The 19,200-nt window shown below is 39.3% G+C and overlaps 1 protein-coding gene across 1 annotated transcript; it reads right to left on the bottom strand.

The window, feature by feature from the left end:
• Positions 1–2,709: 2,709 nt before the first annotated feature.
• LOC115015697 (connective tissue growth factor-like) lies at positions 2,710–13,650 on the bottom strand. Its single transcript, XM_029443222.1, is given in 6 exon segments — positions 2,710–3,672; positions 3,674–3,895; positions 5,253–5,509; positions 8,804–9,055; positions 11,312–11,528; positions 13,525–13,650. Coding segments are annotated over 6 exon segments (1,083 nt in total). The 5' UTR covers positions 13,576–13,650; the 3' UTR covers positions 2,710–3,588.
• Between the last annotated feature and the right edge of the window lie 5,550 nt (positions 13,651–19,200).

Below are 19,200 nucleotides of genomic sequence, written 5' to 3'. Positions count from 1 at the left end.
TTTTTGGACTCTGTTTAGTTTCAGGGTTATGTTTTGGGTGTTTATCATTGATTGCAGACAGTTTGTACCCCTTGTCGCCCTGCACACGAGTCTTGCATTAGTCTCGTTTGCTCTGCCCTTGTATTGTTGACTGTCACACTCTCATTGTCTCATCGTGAGCCAATCTCTGTGTTTCCCCCTTATGCCTGTGCTGCATACTGCAGCTGTGTCTTGTTCTTGTGATTAGTTCTGTGTATACATATCTGTTGGTTTCCCTTTTGCTCCTTGTCAGTTCTTGGTAAATGTTTCCTGGTGTGTGCAGCTGTTGGGTTTCTCTGTGTTTTGAGCCACTTTTTGTTTTGCCTTCATCGGAGTCCGGTAAATGATTGAATTTTTCTTCAGTTCCTGTTGCTTTTTGAATTTAGGTCCACCTGCCTGATTAACTGTGACAACGTTTCTGGAAACGATTTTGTTCCCAGATTGTCATTATTTTGATTCTGAAAGAGAAAAGGTTCAGCTTCTAAATTCACAATTTTAAGTATTTATAAATGAAAAACCAAATCCACAACCATGATGAATATGGCTGATCTGCACTTGCCAACCTCAGACATCATGTTTTCATTCAAATGTGTCTGTATGCTAACTCACTAAAGTCTTTATGGTGCTTTTTGATCATTTTTATTTGACGAGATGGATTCATTCTGTTACAGCTGCATGAACATGAAACATGAGGTAGTTTGGTAATATGTGTAATTTAGTTAAATATTGTCACAGCAACAATTAGTTTATTCTACATGATAATGCAGACTTTTCTACCAGTGGTTATATTAATGCCAGCTAGGCAGAATAAAGCTGTCATGACAGTTAGGAGTACTGTACTGAGGGACTTTCCCTCACACTGGTGACTCTGTTGTATCTGCAGTCTCTAACTCAAGTGATGTTGTGATGTCAAGCCACAACGACACATGGCAGATCTGATGGTTACATTTTTTGCAACCAGCATTAGACTTTTGTAAAATAGCTACATTTTGGCACAGGGCTTAATTATGGAGAATGTAGTGACTGCTTGAGTGGATTTTGTACTTAAGTAGTGCAATTAATCAAATGAATAAAAACTAATTAACCTACAGTTAACAAGGCTGTTGGCACCCTGGGGTGGTAATCCAGCCTTGCTACCACTTTTGTCTTGTAAAAACAATTGACCTTAAAAACATGAAATACAACCATACCAACACAACTACCTTTTCCTTCTGTGTGTCTGAACTCTGCAGCCTGCAGCTCTAATTCATTGCATAACACATGAGACTGCTGCTGTGCTGTTTCATCTCAAATTCATAGATGCTGTTTTTAGAGCAGGATAACTGACAACAACGAGCACAACCAACTCCACACTTTCTATTTTCAGCTACAGGAACAAGACGAGGAACATGCAGTGTATCTATAAAAATAGACTTTCTTTATTGGAACAGAGGCAAAAGTGCAACAGCGAATAACTCACTTATATCTTAGTCAGGGGGTTTCAGTGAAAAACAAAAACAATATGATACATTTACAGAACTATAACACTGTGTTAAACAAGTTGCATAAATTATAGTACAAAATTGTACACAGTCTTAAAGTATAAACTTAAACTTGATTTGCCAAATGCCAAATTTGTCCATTTTCTTTTTAAATATACAGTAAATATTAGAAACAGCATTTCTTCAGTCACGTTATACTTTTTTCTGTACTCATTGGTGTTTTGACCATACTGTCAGAATGGAGAGCTAAGTGTAAAGTCTTAAATGTTAAATATAATGGACATTGAACTAGACTGATCAGCAGTCAATGCAGGATATCATATTAAAGTCCAGATTAAATTAAATAGCTGTGTCTTGTATGTGACAGCATACACACTATCTGCTCTGTAAATCATTACATTCGCTGTACTAACTCGAGAAACAAAATCAGAAACCAAAAGGAGACATTTATATTTTTTGGTTTCATGATGGCGCTCCTTAGTTTTGCATTCATTTGTCATGCATTCCATCTAAGTAGATTGAGACCTTATTTTGATACAGTAGATCAAATCTTGCAGAAAAGTTGTAATAATACATCAACGGTTATACTGAGCCAGAGACAAGCCTGCTTCACAACAAGAGCCACAGACTCTGAACATCAGCCCACATTAACTTAGCTGGTGTCCTTCTTATCTAACAAACATGAACACGCGTCTTATGCTGAACCTTCGCTTGTTGACGAGCCACAAGTGAAATGTGCACTGCTAACGTCAGCCCATGACATGTAGGCTAGCACAGTGTACGTTTATTTACTTTGGCTCAAGTTCCCACACGTGTGAAAGTAGGTAATATATACATACAAATATATATAAACTACAAATATTTTGCGTCAACATGTACCTCAGGTGTCTAGTAACATTCATGTGGCTGCACCTAGTGCCACAGTGGTCACTGTTCAGCAAAAACCAATTGAATGATCTTGTTATCTCAAAATCAGGCCTTCCAATTCATCTTTAAAGCCCACCGTAATGCTTTTTTGCTTGTCTCAAGATCACAACTTAATTATCTCAACACAACAAACAGTAGTCATATTGTCAACACTGTTGGTCTTATTTCTCTTACATCTGTGAAGCTGGTGGACAATTTTGGACAATATTATTATTTTAAAAGGCATTATCTGAAGATTACAGACAAAATCAAGAAAATCAAGCCCTTTGGCTTTCGTTTTATATTTGAGTATCTATAACTGCAGACATGTCTGCTTGTCCTATCTGTCCTATAAACCTATGTAATAGTATACTAAACAACATGGCTGCCTTGTATTCTGGTCTGCTGCTCATGAAGACATATTTACACCCATACAGTAACCCCCATGTCACTGTTCAAAGATGGTCTCTAGCATCAGATGTGAATGTCCATCTTGTTCTTTCTACGACAATCCACTGATGCCAAACACCATTTGTGAACAGAGGTGTTATGATCTTGCCAATATACAACCACTTGTTATCATGTGAAATGTTATGGAACATTATAAAGTGGATTTTCAAGCATAGATCGGTTTGTTACACATATTAATGTATAACAAAATGTCAAAATTTCATTTCTCTGTATAATTGTTGAACTGACCTGAGCTTTACTTTGATTCTGGGGTACTAACACCAAACCCTGGGTACCGGGGTACATAACCAGCAACTGCTCTATGGTGGGATTATGTTTTGATGCAGAGAGAAAGCAAACTGTTTAATCTGATATGTGTCCTTACATTTCTTTGTCAGTGCATATGTCCACCAAATTGCACATGTGTACCTTTACTGGTCATAAAATCTGGGGATGTTAAAGCTGCACCATAACCAATTTAACAAAAGTTAAACAAAAGCAAAGAAGACATTTCTTTGAATCTCTAAAGTTGGTTTGATGACTTCCTCAAAACAAACAACTTCATCTAGAAAAGTGTATCTCTCTGAATAAGGTAATGAATTACTGACCCGTTACTTTAAGGCTATATTACACTGTAGGGTAGGCGTGTAGTTGTGAGGGTTGAGGTTGAGTTGGGTGTTTGAATGGTGCAGTCCTGATTTATATATGTGAATGTGTGTGCATAACCCTCCCATCACATATCGTTATCATAGTCTCCAATCATCCTCCGAGTGTTGGATGCCAGGAAGATGTCATTATCTTGTGGACAGTCGTGATGGACAGGAGCAGGTCTTGATGAACATCATCTTTTTAATGAAGACTTCCCCCTCAGGACAGTGGAACTCCACCTCGGCTGTGATGGTTATGTGTGGCGTGCAACAGCGACTGTCTGTGCAGACACCACAGAACTTTGGTTTGTATAGCCTGGTGCTTGAGCAGCCCGACAGCTTGAAGCGCATCCCCTGCTGGGCCTTTGGTGTCCGGACACATTTCTTCCCCTTCTGTGGGAGAGGGATGATAATCAGTGAATGATGTCATTCATCAGCATCATCATAGAGTCAAGGAACATGGTCATATTAGTTGTGGCTGCAGTGATATATAGTATAATATAGTACAGAAATTGCCCTTCCCAAAGTTATCATTGATCTACTGCTGATGCTGAACCTGTGCTCTTAGATCTTAACTTTAGCTATAACTGACCATGACGTTCCAATCGACCATCTTAATAACTGGGGGGGTTTATAAATTACATAGCAATAACAAGACACTGGTAACACCAGATCCGTCATTTATAGTCTGTGCTGTGGAGTGCCTCAATTCAATTTTCTATGTACAGTATATGCTGCCATTGAGACATCTTATACCTAGACATGATATCAATTTTAATTTTGTTGCAGACGATACTCTGATATATTTTAGTTTCAACCCTGGTAATAGTCTGAAGGAAATGAACAGCTTCTTGAATTGTATTAGACATTCATCAGTAGATATCTCAAGATATCCAGAAAACAGAGATCCTGATTATTGCTCCAGTAGAAACCTAGATTTCACATAGATTTGGTCCACTATTCCAACTCTCTAACTCATCACTGCGTGAAACTTAGATTTATATTTGACTGCAATCTTAGTTTACATAGACACATGAAATCAGCTCAGGAACTAAGATTAACAATTTATCTCCAATAAAAATCTGAATGCTGTCGTTCTTGCTGTTGTTCCGAATTATATTGCTTTGCCATTAATACCTTATTTTCTTCCTGAGCCTGGCAATCTACAAATGTTCCTCTCTGTTGTTCTAAGGTCAAGGTTTAGTGGTGCCTTGGCTGTCAGAGCTACTGGCCTCTGAAATTACCTATTTGTGGAGGCCTGGGGCCTCCGTTATAAAACTGTGCGTAGGATTCACGTCAAAAGGTTGCATATAAATGAAACACGGACAGTGCTTATGTACTTACATACAAAAATATTCTGATTCATAACACAGTGTGCACGTCCATGCCCGTTTCCCTTTATAAATCACAATCAACTCAAAATGTGGCGCACTTTTGCGAGCTTCACGTAACACTCACGGTTGCCTATAAATAGTCAGTAAATACTCCTTATTTATATTCATTTATGCTTTCTGCAGGAAGACGATTATAGCATTGCTGACAAAACTTTAAAAACCGTTATTCAGGGCATCTAGGCTCTGGAACTTTCTACCTGAGGAGATTAAGTTGGCCAGCACATTAAATCTAGACAGTTGGGTAGGATCATAAACAAAAAGTATATATATATATTTTGCATTCAATAATCAACCTGAAGAAATCTGAATGATTTCTGCAGAGTAGTGAAATAGTTTTGGAATGTAAACACACTGACCTTGATTTCTTTTTCCTGCTGGATGTTGCAGGGTCGGACCATGCAGATCCTGGTCTGCCTCTCCAGCTGGCAGCGCCGGTTGTCGTTGGTAATGCGTGATGAGACGGCCATATCGCAGGTGGCCGAGCACTCACTCCACTCTGTAGTCTGAACTATACAGTTATCTCTGGGACTCTCTACTTGCGGTATATTAGGAGACACTTGCCTGAAGACTGAGAAAGGATTTGAAGAGGGTAACGGGTGAAACTGAGAGGCTCCTGAAAGAAAAGTAAGGAGGGTGAAGAAAGATGTGAGGGGAGAAGAGTGACAAATCACTGGATGTTACGAACTTGGCGAAAAAGCAACTGTGGTCTCAGACTTCACTTTCACCTGGAACCACAGTAGGACTATTTCAAACCAGCTAAAGTAAAATCATTGAAAAAGTAGTTTTGTGACTTCTTGGCTCTGAACAACTGTTTTGGTGTTTTTCAGCCAGGCTTTCTCACCACAGCACTGAGACTGCTCTTGATAAGGTCTTCAACGTCATCCACACACAGTGGCAGTCTTGGTATTATTAGATCTCAGTGCTGCATTCGAGACGGTAGACCACAACATATTACCAACATATTACTAGACCGATTCGAAAACTGGGTGGGGCTCTCTGCCAAAGTACTAAACTGGTTTCAATCCTACTTAAAGTACAGGGACTCCTTTGCTTCTATGGGTAATTACACATCTGAGCAGACAAATATGACACGCAGAGTTCCTCAAGGCTCCATTCTGGGGCCTCTTCTCTTTAACATCTATAAGCTTCACTGGCACAGATTATAGAAAACAACGAAATAAATTACCATAGCTATTCAGACGACACACAAATGTACAGTACATAACCATTTCACCAGGGGATTATTGTCCAATACAAGCGCTGAGTAAGTGTATTGAACAAATCAATGCTTGCATATGTCAGAATGTTCTTCAATTAAACAAAGATAGAATAAGTATTTGTTTTTGGAGCGACGAAAATGTGCTCCCAGTTTCAATCATCAATGTTAAAATACCACGAAAAAGACCAGAAATCTAGTTGTAGTCATGGATTTTTAACAGTCACATTAAGACAATTACAAAGGTAGCTTACTGTCACCTTAAGAATATATCAAGGATTAAAGGAATTTTGTCTCAGAAGGATTTGGAAAAACATGTCCATGCATTTATCTTCAGTAGACTCGATTACTGACTTCAGTGTCTTTACAGGTCTCACAAAACAATTGATTATCATCGATTGCCTCAAACAAAATGTAACTTTATGCCCACCAACTTAGATCTTCTTCTCTCAACCTAAGAGTTAACTAACATCCTTTCCTTAAAGAAACTTCTCTCTATATAGATATATAGAGTATATATATATATGTATATATGTATATAGAATATATAGAATAATACCAGTCTGACAAAAACACTATCCGTATTATCAATAAAATGGAAACTAGCCCTATCAATTACTCCTAATGTTGACTTCTGGAGCCAAATTTGAAAAAATATATACTTCATGACTAAAAATGCCAACCTACAACTCATACAGTAGAAGATACAGCACAGAATTCACTTCACTGGGAATAAACTGTGTTCAATTGGATTCTCTTCACAAATCCGGACCGATCAGTAAAAAAAAAAGAAGAAATAGAATTTCATAACACTAACTACAAAATGAAACAATAACCTGGTTGACCTCGCTAGACTGATCCTGCTGTCCCCTCCTGGACGGTGCCTGACCCTGCTTCACTGCTAGTGGACGGGGCAGCACTCCCACTGATTATTTTTTATTGTTGATTGTTTTATTATTAGTAGTAGCTTTGGTGGCAGCAAAGGTAGGATTAGTATTAGCTTTAGTGTACAATATTATTATTATCATATTGCTTTTTGTATATATATATATATATATATATATACAATGCACAATAATGTTGGCCATGTAAGACTACTTCCCACTGCAGTACTGCAGTAGATTAAAATATTTAGAACAATGTTATTTAATAGTGGTAATAGTCAACTATAAGTGCAAGTAGACTATTAATAAGAAAAGGTTTTGTTAAGAAATGGTTTTCAGATAAAAGACTGATTCTTACTTAGTGTGGTTCATTGGTGGAACAGAATGTAGCTGGAGCGTAAATTCAGTCAGGAAGATTTTTGGCTGTAGTTTATTTATCATATATCTTGCCATTTACTCCTCTCAGGCTCACTCATAATTTCCTTGCTGTCTTTGTCTGGGAATGTCAATCATATTCATCAGCTGTTCTCATCAGCTGGTGACAACACACCTCGATTGTAAACCTATCACTTTTCTGCTGTCTCTATCCCTGCCTCTAGTACGTTCAGGCTGCTCAACGTGCACCACTTCACCTCCCTATCACCGCCAGTCTTTGCAGATTTATCAGCTTCATGCACAGATTGGAAACGTACCAGACACTTAAAAGTATTGTATGTTGCAGAAAGTTATCGAACGTTTACCACAAGAACAAATATGCATAAATGTTTAATTTTACACCTCTTTAAACAACTTTTTGACAGGCCTATAAATCTACCCATATCGTCTGTTAAAAAACAAGCTGACAAGCAATGATGCGTGAAAGGGGGTGTGTGTCCATAAGTCCATCAGTCTGACCATTTTTGTATAGCCTACAAAATGAAATGACAAGACCAGCACGTCTGGAAGCCTTTTCATATTCTGCGTGAAAACAGTTAAGGCCATAAGTTTAGTCAATTAAATAAATAACGGGGCTTACTGGTACATTCAAAGCGTCTTTCTAGAAAAGCACTATACAAATCTAATGTATTATTATCTCTCGTACAAACTCTCTTTAGATGGGGAAGAGAGATAGACAGCCGTGACGTTCATCAACATCATAGCCAACACCAAACATGATTGACTGGGAAGAGGTCACGTGAGAAGAGATGCGTAAACACAGACGTACCGTCCATATTTTGTCAATTAATAAGACAACACAGACTAAAACCAACTTCTAATTGTAAGTGTCAAAAATGATGGTACATTATGGCACTTTTTGGCTAAATTATCTTACAAATAGTGAAATATCTCAACAGCTATTAGATAGAATTGGAGGAAGATATCCATGGTGAATTTGTCTTTTTAACATAACGACACACAGCGCTAAGGACTCAAAGCTTTATATGTCCCCTTTGTTCTACACACACATGTGCAGTGTACGCAAAGCACGTAGAGATGGTCAGAAGACCGCACACATCTTTTCGGTGTGTCCCCCGACAGTCACACTCTCTCTCTCTTCCACACTCACAAAAACACTCTCATGCGTACATATTCCCTTTTGATTGCTTAGTATTAGATATTGTGTGTTTTGACATTTATTATCTTAAATGCTTTTTGGAATATATATGGTACTAAGTGCACACATTGCCAGGAGGGAATTACTTAGCAAAACTATCAGTATAATATCTCAAGCAGTCAATTCAGTGTAAAACATCAGCAGAATCATAACTCTGGGTAAAAGAAAGAATCAAAAACTACAAGCAGTTAAGATGACAGAGGTGACACTGACCGGCCATCACTGACTGGTAGTGGTGATCTCGAGGCGACTCCTCACACACCCACTCCTCACAGCATTTCCCAGGGATCTGGATGCGGTGTGGGTATGGGCAGTCAAGGGAGGGTGGCCGGACGTCACTTGTACACATCGGCACACAGCCGATCTCTCCGTTCATACACACACAGTGGTGCTTACAGCTGGGCTGGAAGGACTCCCCACTGCGGTAGATCACGCCCCCCAGGTCACATGTCTGACCCTCCTGAGCTGCAGACAGACAAAAAACATGCTAAATACAATATACAGCATTTACTTATGGAACACCAGTGTAAGGTATACATTAATGATATAGTAATTGAAATTATATAAAATTGGTAGTATATATATATTTTTTTTTCATCAGTATAATTTCTGTAATAAAACACTTTTTAACAGGCACATATGCTAGAATTATGTTTCTATCACATATCGCTGTGCCCTGCTCATAATTAGAGCCCTGACCTTCTGGAAAAGGAAGAGCAAATAACAGACATTCACATCATTCCCCCACTCTCCCACATCTCCTCTCTCGCTCCACTATCACTATCAAGTGAAAGCATAAAATGCTAAAAACAAAACATCTTAAAATGTGTTTTTTATATTGATAATATATATGTATATATATATATATATATATATATATATATATGTATATATATATATATACATATATATAGACATGTGTATACATATACATACAATGTCATGATTATACATGAGAATAAACAAATGTGAATTGTCAAGTTTTTGCACCAGAGGGAGACATACCATCAAATAGTTTTTATAAAGAAATATTGTAAGTTCATCCTTCTGATTCCCACAATAAAACCACTACTCTTTTTCGAAAATTCTTAGTTCTATTGTTCCTTCAACAGTTAGATTGCTAACATCTTTAGTTTCTATTGCACATTTAAGTTTATAAAAATCTAGAGCAGTGATTCTCCCCTAGGGGTACTTTGGGCTACTGCAGTAGGTACGTGAGATTTATATAAACATGTTAATGTAAACCACATTTTAAATGTTTAATTTAAATGTAATGCAATCGTAAACTTCCGTAAAACATCAGAGAAGAAGAAGAAAGTGACGGATGCCAACAACTGGGAAGCCAAGTTGTCATATTTGATGACAACAAACAGCAATTGGAATGGAATCCAGGTTAAAACTGGAACAATGAGTAAACAAGAAAAGCCAAAGCAGAAACAATACAAAATAAACAAAATAGCGTTAATATCAGGAGGGGAATATTTTGATGGGCTTCACTTTACCAAACTGCAACCCTCCCTAGGTATTGTGTTTTTTCTGCGGGGAGAAACAAAACAACAGCTCAATGAAACCAGCGCACCTTGAGACACATCTCAGCACCAAACACCTGTGTCATTTTAGTAAGCCACCAGAGTTCAGATCATCGAAGAAACGATTTGAAAAGTCTCCACAACATCAGCTAACGCACAAGAGGCATCATATGCGGTGTCATTGCATGGGGACGAAAGCCAAAAAGCCGTACACCATCGCTGAGGACCTGTCACTCCCAGCTGCTGTTGTTCTGGCCCAGACAGTAACATACTGAACAAAAACGGATAAATTAAAAACTGTGCATCTGTCTAATGACAGGTTTCCCGCAGAATAGAGAGAATGAGAGCAGATATTGTTAAACAAGTTGTGGGAAAACTTGATGAATGGACAGATTTCAGGGGGAAGGCACAGCTCATGCTTTCGTGAAATGCATGGATAGTGATGTGAAATGCGAAATGCATGGATAGTGATGTGAAATGCATGGATAGTGATGTGAAATGCATGGATAGTGATGTGAAATGCATGGATAGTGATGTGAAATGCATGGATAGTGATGTGAAATGCATGGATAGTGATGTGAAATGCATGGATAGTGATGACATCTGTGAAAACGTACTTTTCTGCAAGCAATTGAAGTGGAAACAACAACATTTGAAACATCCACTCTCACGCCGCTTTGGGTGTGTGTAAAGAAGGAGCACCCTGAGCTTTGGATCCACATCTTTGTTTGAGGCCTCATTTTCTGCAATGACTCTCATCAAAACAAAGCAAAGAAACAGACTGTGTCCTGTACAAGAGTTTGATCTCTGCAGTGTCCTTCAGGCCACTGGGAATGATAAAGACCCTCAGTGAAGTGAAGTGAACTTATTAAAAAGATGCGGTTCAATGCAACTATAATGCCTTCTTAGTGATATTGCAGTTTCTTGCAAGTGTTTTTCAGTTACAATGTTGTTGAACTGGATGTAATCATTTATATAGGCTTTTATTTTTCTCAGGTCAGGGGGTACTGTCCTGAGAAAATATTTATTGAAAGAAGTTTGAGAAGCACTGATCTAGAGCACAAGGACATTCGATCATCATAATGACATTGTTAGTATCGCAAGAAATGACTTCTTGAATGGTATATGTTACGCCAGTATGGGGGTGAAAAAACATGTGTTACAGTTGTGTGTTTTAAGGAGAATGTGTTACCCATGCAGATGCCAGTCTCAGTGTCACTCAGCAGAGTGTAGTCACAGTAGAGCTCCTTGTGATGGTCGCAGGGCTCCAGCAGGGAGCAGGGTTCCCCCAGTTGCCTGGCACACACCTTACAGCAGCCACAGCCATCCAGGACCAGGCTGGTCCCCAGCTGGCAGGGTGGGGGGTCTGCAGAGCAGGCGCAGGGCTGGGAACAGTCCTGGGCCACTGTCTGCAAGAAACACACACACCACAGGTTAAGATCACATGAAACAAGTAGCAGCAAGGTACAATGAGAAGAAAGTATACAGAGAAACAGAGCAAAATGTGTAAATGTTTTTGACACCAGAGAATGAAGCCATGAGTGACCAAAGTGCTGCTCAGGTGAGAAGGAAACACCTGAGGAGATGTTGTTTATCAGGCAAAGTTTCATTCAAATCTTTTTTTTAAGTTCATTTCAAAATGAATGCTGCTATGACCATAATGTAGAGATGACAAGTGACCCGTTGTGGCTTTACAGTAACCGTTGTCTCTGTGAAGGAAAGGTGAGAGACATTACAGTGCTTCAGAGTCTCTTAAAAGTGGATGTCTGACTTTGACCCCAGAGCCCAGGGTACACATCTACCATTCATAATGGAGCCACGCGTCCCGATAGGTACGCCCTCTCTCCCTGCGGGAAGGGACTGTCCTCAGAGCATCACCTGACCCGTCTTGAAACACGGGCCGCGTATCATTTACCATGTTTGTGGCCGTGACTTTTTTGCAGTGTCATCACAATTCATATCTAAACAACTAATGTGTTTATGCTTAAATTGTTCACAACCTTCTTCATAGATCTAGCCTCTTCATTTTACTCTCAAAGTGTACCAGATTGATGCATTTAACATAAAAATGTACAAAATATTCCTTCTAAATGCATGATGTTAGAATGTCAATGAGTAATAATCGTGATCTCAATAATAACCAAAATAATTGTGATTATGATTTTTGCCATAATCTTGCAGCCCTAGAACATAGTGGAACATTAAGCAGCTAAAGAGACAGATATTTCCCTGGTGTTAGTAGAGACCAAACCAGAGCAGAGGAGAGTAAATATTGGACCTACATTCGGACACAAACACGGCTCCAAAAGAATGATAATGTGGCTCTGTGTCTTTGGATTGGCAAATAAGTAACTGTTTGCTTAGACATTTGCCATAACAACTTTATATATGGCAGATTTCATGTTTGTTGTGTTCTCCCCAAGTGGCCAAAAGAGTCTTTCAGCCAATGCTAACAAAGCAATCTTCCAATACATGCTGCAACCTTCCAAAACAACACGTCAACATCATTTTTAGCCACTTCTGTGGTTTGGGCGAACTAGCAGGTACTTCCTCATATTTTTCACCTGTTAAGCAAGTTTTGACAACTAAAACTACTTGGTTAAGCCAATGACAAACAATCGTCTTTGTCCTTAGATATTAAGACCATGTGTGTCAATAAATTCGTAACATGGGGGCTTGAGGTTGTTCTGCCCTCAGGCCCCACAGTGTGCACAGGAAGTACATCATAAAGCAAACCTGCAGAGCAACAGATGTACAGCCTTGATAGCTTACGCAAAATAACTGCAGTGGTAGAAGAAGAGCTGACTGATGCCATGGCAAACAAATGTGTTTTCTACAATGCACCATTAATATACATTAAAAATGAAGTATAAAAATATCAATACATTTGCCACATATAAGGTGAGAGGTCAATTGAGAATGCACTTTGCATAGAGAGCAGAGTCTTTGTTATAGGCTTCTGGAGTGAGGCTGCCATTGTTTTGGTCTGGTTTAATGGCTGCACAGAATGCCACAAGATGGCGACAGCTGACTGTGATCAAATGCGGCAGCAAATATTTTCCATTTTTTGTTTCCTTCCCACTGTTCAGCATCAGCCCAGTAGAGAGGGAGCAGGTTTCGAGGAAGAAAACATGACAGCAACAGATTTGAAATGTTGAATAAAACTACTTTTGTAAGAATATGTATTGTGGTGCCAGAACCAGCAGGATACATCCATACATGTCTACCCAAAAGCAACAATCCTAAATGTTATTATTATAACTTCTTTATGATGTATGACTACACTCTAATCTAACGACTCACATGCTACCGAAAATTTCCTTGCCAATTATTACAGCACTATACCTCCATCTTAATATGAGTTCATCCCCAAATCAACAAATTGTTTGTTAAAATAAAACTTACCGATGAGAAAATGAGCAGGAGAATATAGAATGTGGAAGTTTCCATAGACATGTTTCTCTACAGGCTGCTGTCCGCTCAGTTGTACTGGTTACTGGGGCAGGAGGCTTGCTCTTGTTATTCTCCCTGCAGCAGACTGATGAAGCCTGGGAGGAGGAACTGACTTAAATACCAGCCCAGTGGGTGTAGCCGGAGAAACCAGATCCATGCCACTCTGCTCTGAGGGGTGAAAATATTGCAAATGAAATGGCCTTCTCACAGAGACAGACTCCTCGGTCACATCATTACTTCATAGGGGTTTAGATGGACAAAATGGCAAATAACAGGGGTCTTGAAGGGTAATCTCTAATTTCCAATGTTTTTGTGTCAAAGTAACTAATTAACGGTGCAGAATTGCGCATTTAGATTACATTGCAGCACGCTTTGCAGCTTTCATATTACAAATATATCAAACTAATACAGGCTGGTCAAGTCTCCTCTGACTAAATAGTTAATTGTAACATCAACATTGCAAGCCAAGGCATTGCTTTTTTTATGATAACTTTAGCTAAGCTCCAGTAAGCTTACCAACATAATTTAGCTAACGCTAATTTCATTCATCCTTTATTTAGCCAGGAAGGTCCCATTGAGATACAAGATCTCTTCTTTCAGGGAGTCCTGGAGGTCCAGTAGTAACATGGTGCCGGTGGTCTTTCCTTTGTGGATGTAACCTTCAATCTACTTGTATGTCTTTGTTTGGATTCTTTTGGGAATTTCGACAGACTTATCTGCCCACATTTGATTGTTTCAACACTAAGCTGGGCTGCACAAGTCAAATGTTTGGACCACTTTCCCAAAGCTAGCTCTCTGACTAGTTTTCTAGAGATTCCTTTCCACCCCGTTCCCACCCTGTGCATGATGTACGAGCAATACCCTCGTGGGGGCGCGCTCTTGTGAGTGGCTACAGATATTTCCCTGTTGAAAAAAATGCATTTGTAAATGTAGGGAAGTTCACATATGCCAGGCAGTTTGTAAATGCAGGTTCAAAATGTTGTATATAAATGTAAAAAATTCAAAATATATCTTTGATGAAAATTACAAATTATTTTAAATACATATATTTGTGTGTGCATCAGAAATACATTTGTGAACCTTATTTCATTCTCTCCTTATAATGCTTGGCTGTAGTTTTAACTTCTGTTTTAACTGCTTGTATAGATCTATTTAAACATAAATAAATGTATACCTTTTTATCTAACTGTCTTTTAATATCTTGGATACCCACGCTGCTCTCCCCCGATTTTAAAGGAAAAACCTGGAGCCCCAGACTCCTTAACCTAGGCAGCATTGTCAGTGTTCTTTATCTATTTTTTAAGATTCATAAGTAAATTATTCATTTTAAATTGCCCCTCCCCTCCCAGTCTTGACATATGTATTTAATTTGTTCATTCTAAATTCACGTAATTTTTTGTGTTTGGGTTGTTGTATAACGCTAAACATTTTGTAACGTGCATTTCCATTATGTAACGTTAGCATATTAGCCTGGCATCATTGAACCTGGTTTTTCTGTAGCATAGTAAGATATTTATTATTGTTTGTTTTGTCAAAACTCATTAGCAGCTGCTATAAACAACAATCCAGCCCACTGTAGCTCCTGTTTCTAAAAAAATATATAACATTTCCCTATCTTGAGCCAATGCTAGTGAGAGAAACAGTGAGGGCCTGTGACTGCCAGTAGTTTGGATTTTGGCATGAATGGAGTCCGTGCCATTCTCATGCACATGTGAAGGTGCTCATTGGCTTTAATAATGTTCACAGCGCAGAAAGCTGACTCACAGCTGTAGGTCAATCCAAACATGGTCAAGGTGTGTTGTGCTTTTTTAGTTAGACCAGGAAAAACAGTCTCAGATTCTTCAGCCTGAAAGCAGCTCCATGCTGTCATTTCTCTCACATCTCTGTTATGTGGCAGAGGAGATAAAGCGAGTCGTTCACTAATGGAAAAATCTGCGATTCGATCCCAGCTCCTCCAGTCCGCATGTTGAAATCTCCCTGGGCAAGATACTGAACCTAAATTGCTCCCAAAGGCACAGCCATTGGTGTGTGAGTGTGTGTGATTGAGCATTAGATTAGATGAAGAGCAGTTTGGCACCTTGTATGGCAATCCTGCCATCAGTGTATGAATGTGTGTGTTAATAGATACATTTTGGCATGTAGTGCAAAAGCGCTTTGGGTGGTCATAAGCTGGTAATAACAACTGGTTGCTTTCCTAACAATCTTAAGGAGGCAAGAGTGAGCCCTCTCTTAAAGAAACCCTCACTTGACCCCTCTGAAGTGTACAACTACAGACCTGTCTGCCTTCTTTCATTTCTTTCCAAAACACTTGAGCATGCAGTCTTTAATCAACTCTCATCTTACTTTCACCAGAACAACCTTCATGATCCGCACCAATCTGGTTTCAATGCAGGGCACTCAACTGAGACTGCTGCCCTCCTCGCTGTGACTGAGAAACTTCACGATGCTAGATCATCCTCCCTCTCCTCTGTCATCATCCTTCTGGACCTTTCAGCTGCTTTTGATAAAGTGAACCATCAGATCCTCCGCTACACCCTCCAAGAACTGGGAGTCTCAGGCTCTGCTCTCTCCCTGCTTGAATCCTACCTAAAGGACCACACGTACAGGGTAACTTGGAGAAGGTGTCTGTCGGACCCTTGTCAACTCACCACCGGGGTACCTCAGGGCTCCGTCCTGGGCCCCTCCTCTTTTCTCTTTACACCAACTCAATTGGCTCTGTCATTCACTCTCAAGGCTTCTCCTACCACAGCTACGCAGATGACACTCAACTGATTCTGTCTTTTCCCAGATCTGAAACCCAGGTGGAGGCACGGATCTCGGCTTGTCTGGCTGATATCTCTCGGTGGATGGTCACACATCACTTGAAACTCAACCTTGACAGGACCGAGCTCCTTTTCCTTCCGGGAAAGGGCTCTCCCATCCAAGACCTTACCATCAATATTGGCACCTCTGTTGTTTCCCCGACTCGGACTGCAATGACTCTGGGTGTGACACTGTCACCAACTGTCCTTCAGTGCCAACATCGCTGCAACAACCCGCTCCTGCAGACACACTCTGTACAACATCAGGAGGATACGTCCCCTACTGACTCAAAAGGCGACACAGGTACTGGTCCAAGCTCTTGTCATCTCACGCCTTGACTACTGCAACTCCCTCGTTGCTGGACTACTTACATGTGCCATTCGACCTATACAGCTCATCCAGAATACAGCAGCTCAACTGGTCTTTAATCTACCCAAGTTCTCCCACACTACACTGCTCCTCCGCTCCTCCGCTCCCTTCACTGGCTACCAGTGTTTCTGTATGTTGCACTTGGTTTGGCTTATTTGAAGCTATTGTTCTGCACTTAAATTATTTCACCTATTTGAAGCTAATGGACTTGCAAGATTCTTGCTGTTCGGAGTTGTATCCTCATGATTGTTTGCACTTATTGTAAGTCACTTTGGACAAAAGCGTCAGCTAAATGAACCATAATGTAATGTAAAAAAGACTAGAAAGCTCCACCTTACACTGTTGTTCACTTTATCAAACTAGAATTGGATCAGGCTTTGGGTGTGCTTTGTGCTACTGGTTTAGCTCACTGGACGAGAGTCTGTTGCTGAGAAGCGGCACATTCTCTGGTTCAATGGGTCTGTGCTTAACAACTTGTTCTTCCACTCAGTGGGTGCGCACTGAACGAGAAAGTTAACCTGGCTCCTTAAGAGTTGTTTAAAAAGAAAGATTTGTTTGCAAATCTAACATGACTTACCTGCTGAATCTACCTCGTTACTTGTTATTTTGTTGGCTGCAAGAACCAACACAAAAGCTTTCATGCTCCCATCGTTTGAGAATGTGAAGACCCAGTGGATTTATCTTTAGGATTTCTGACTGAAATGTCCCCACAACAACTGGAAAACTCTTTCTTAAGAAGGTTCAGTACATAGCTAATCTCTATGAACTCTGCAGCTTGGCTATTAACCAGAACCAAGAGGAGAGAGCACATTAGTCCAGTTTAAACTGCTCTGCACTGGCTTCCTGTAACATTTAGAATTGATTTTCAAGTCCTCCTCCTAGTATGCAAAGTCATAGATGGGTTGTAACCAATCTTTATTGCTAATTCCCTTGTTAACTATTTGCCATCAAGAACATTGCAATATTTTGCTGCTGGTTGATTGGAGGCTCAGGCGAAAGAAAATAAGGGATTTATTTTATTATTTATTTATCAATTACGCCCCAAAGCCTCGACCACACTACCAACGGATATCATGGAAGCCTCTCTATATATTTTTTAAAAGAAAGCTAAAAACTTAACTCTTCACTTTAGCCTTTAACTAGCTATGACTTCCGTAATACAGGCCTGAAACTCTATGCTGGCGCCCTTCACACCTATGCACTGCTGCAACTCTCTTAAAATGTATTTCATAAAGTAAGCTTAAAGTTGGTTTAACTCAAAGTAGTTATGACTGTGCTTTGTGTTTTGAGACCGCCAACAGCGCTATAACTGTGTGGTTGTTCAGGGGTAGTTTTCTGGCTGTACATGACACAGATAAGACCTTTTAAATCTTATTTTATCAAATGTGATTCTTTTAGCATCATTTAACAATGGCATTCTATTCCTGTTTTTCTGTTCATTCTATGTATATTCTCCCTTATTGTAAAGCTTTTTGTGCTGCATTCCTTGTATGAAAGGTGCTATACAAATAAAGATTATAACTATTATTATTATGAGATATCTGCATATAAATGCTTGCACCCAGGTAAACAGTCTGTGTGGAGAGCAAAAGAGGCAAAATGCAATCTCAGAACACATCAGCTATCGTCCGACAACTATTAAGCTTTTTATTAGCTTAAAATTTGCTTGTAAACTGACTTGTGAAACAATCCGTTCGTAGAGGTCGTCTCAACTCCAACTCCATTCTCGTGTATCAAGTTACTAATTGGACTGTTAACAATGACCAGTGCATGGAAAAAGGAAGTCTATGCCCTTCAGCGACCCCAGAGGCTCATCACTGTCAGACCGATAACCGGTGGGTTCAGAGAATTGTACACATTCATTAATTTCAAAAACTGAAGCTTAAGTATGAAAAGATACCAACTGTCCGTGAACCAACTTCAAACATGGAAGCTGTAAGTTTTGTCAAGTTGTTTTACGGTTTATTTTGCAGGTTAGCCTGTTGAAGTTAACGTTAGCATGTTGCACGGCTAAAGGAGGACATGCTTTGGACAGTTACATCCAAGTAAAAGTTACTACTTTTTGCATTATGTATACCTTATAGTTATATACAATATACTGTACATAACTTATATTTTAATTTCATTGACTATGAATAAAGTGATTATTTCTTAGGAGGGTTTTGCCATTTTAAAATTGTATGGCTCCTGTGGTTTTAGAGAAATATATCATGTTCTTTTGCAAAGGCTTTATGCAATTACACCGTTTTAAACAGGCCACATGAAAAAACCTTTTCTGTTATGTAGAAGTGTCAAAATACCAGGTCCATTAACATTCTGACTAAAAATGTAATCCTTGTCTACAGGTAATACATAGTGCTTGTAAGCAACACAACACATTTCTGTTTCACAGTCAAACTTTATTACATCATTGACAAATGACAATATGAATTATACTATTTTCTTTAAAGTATTTTG

This window comes from Cottoperca gobio, chromosome 11 (assembly GCF_900634415.1).
Source record: "Cottoperca gobio chromosome 11, fCotGob3.1, whole genome shotgun sequence".
NCBI lineage: Eukaryota > Metazoa > Chordata > Actinopteri > Perciformes > Bovichtidae > Cottoperca > Cottoperca gobio.
The sequence above is the reverse complement of the archived record's forward strand: the minus strand, read 5'-3'. Positions and strand labels throughout refer to the sequence as shown.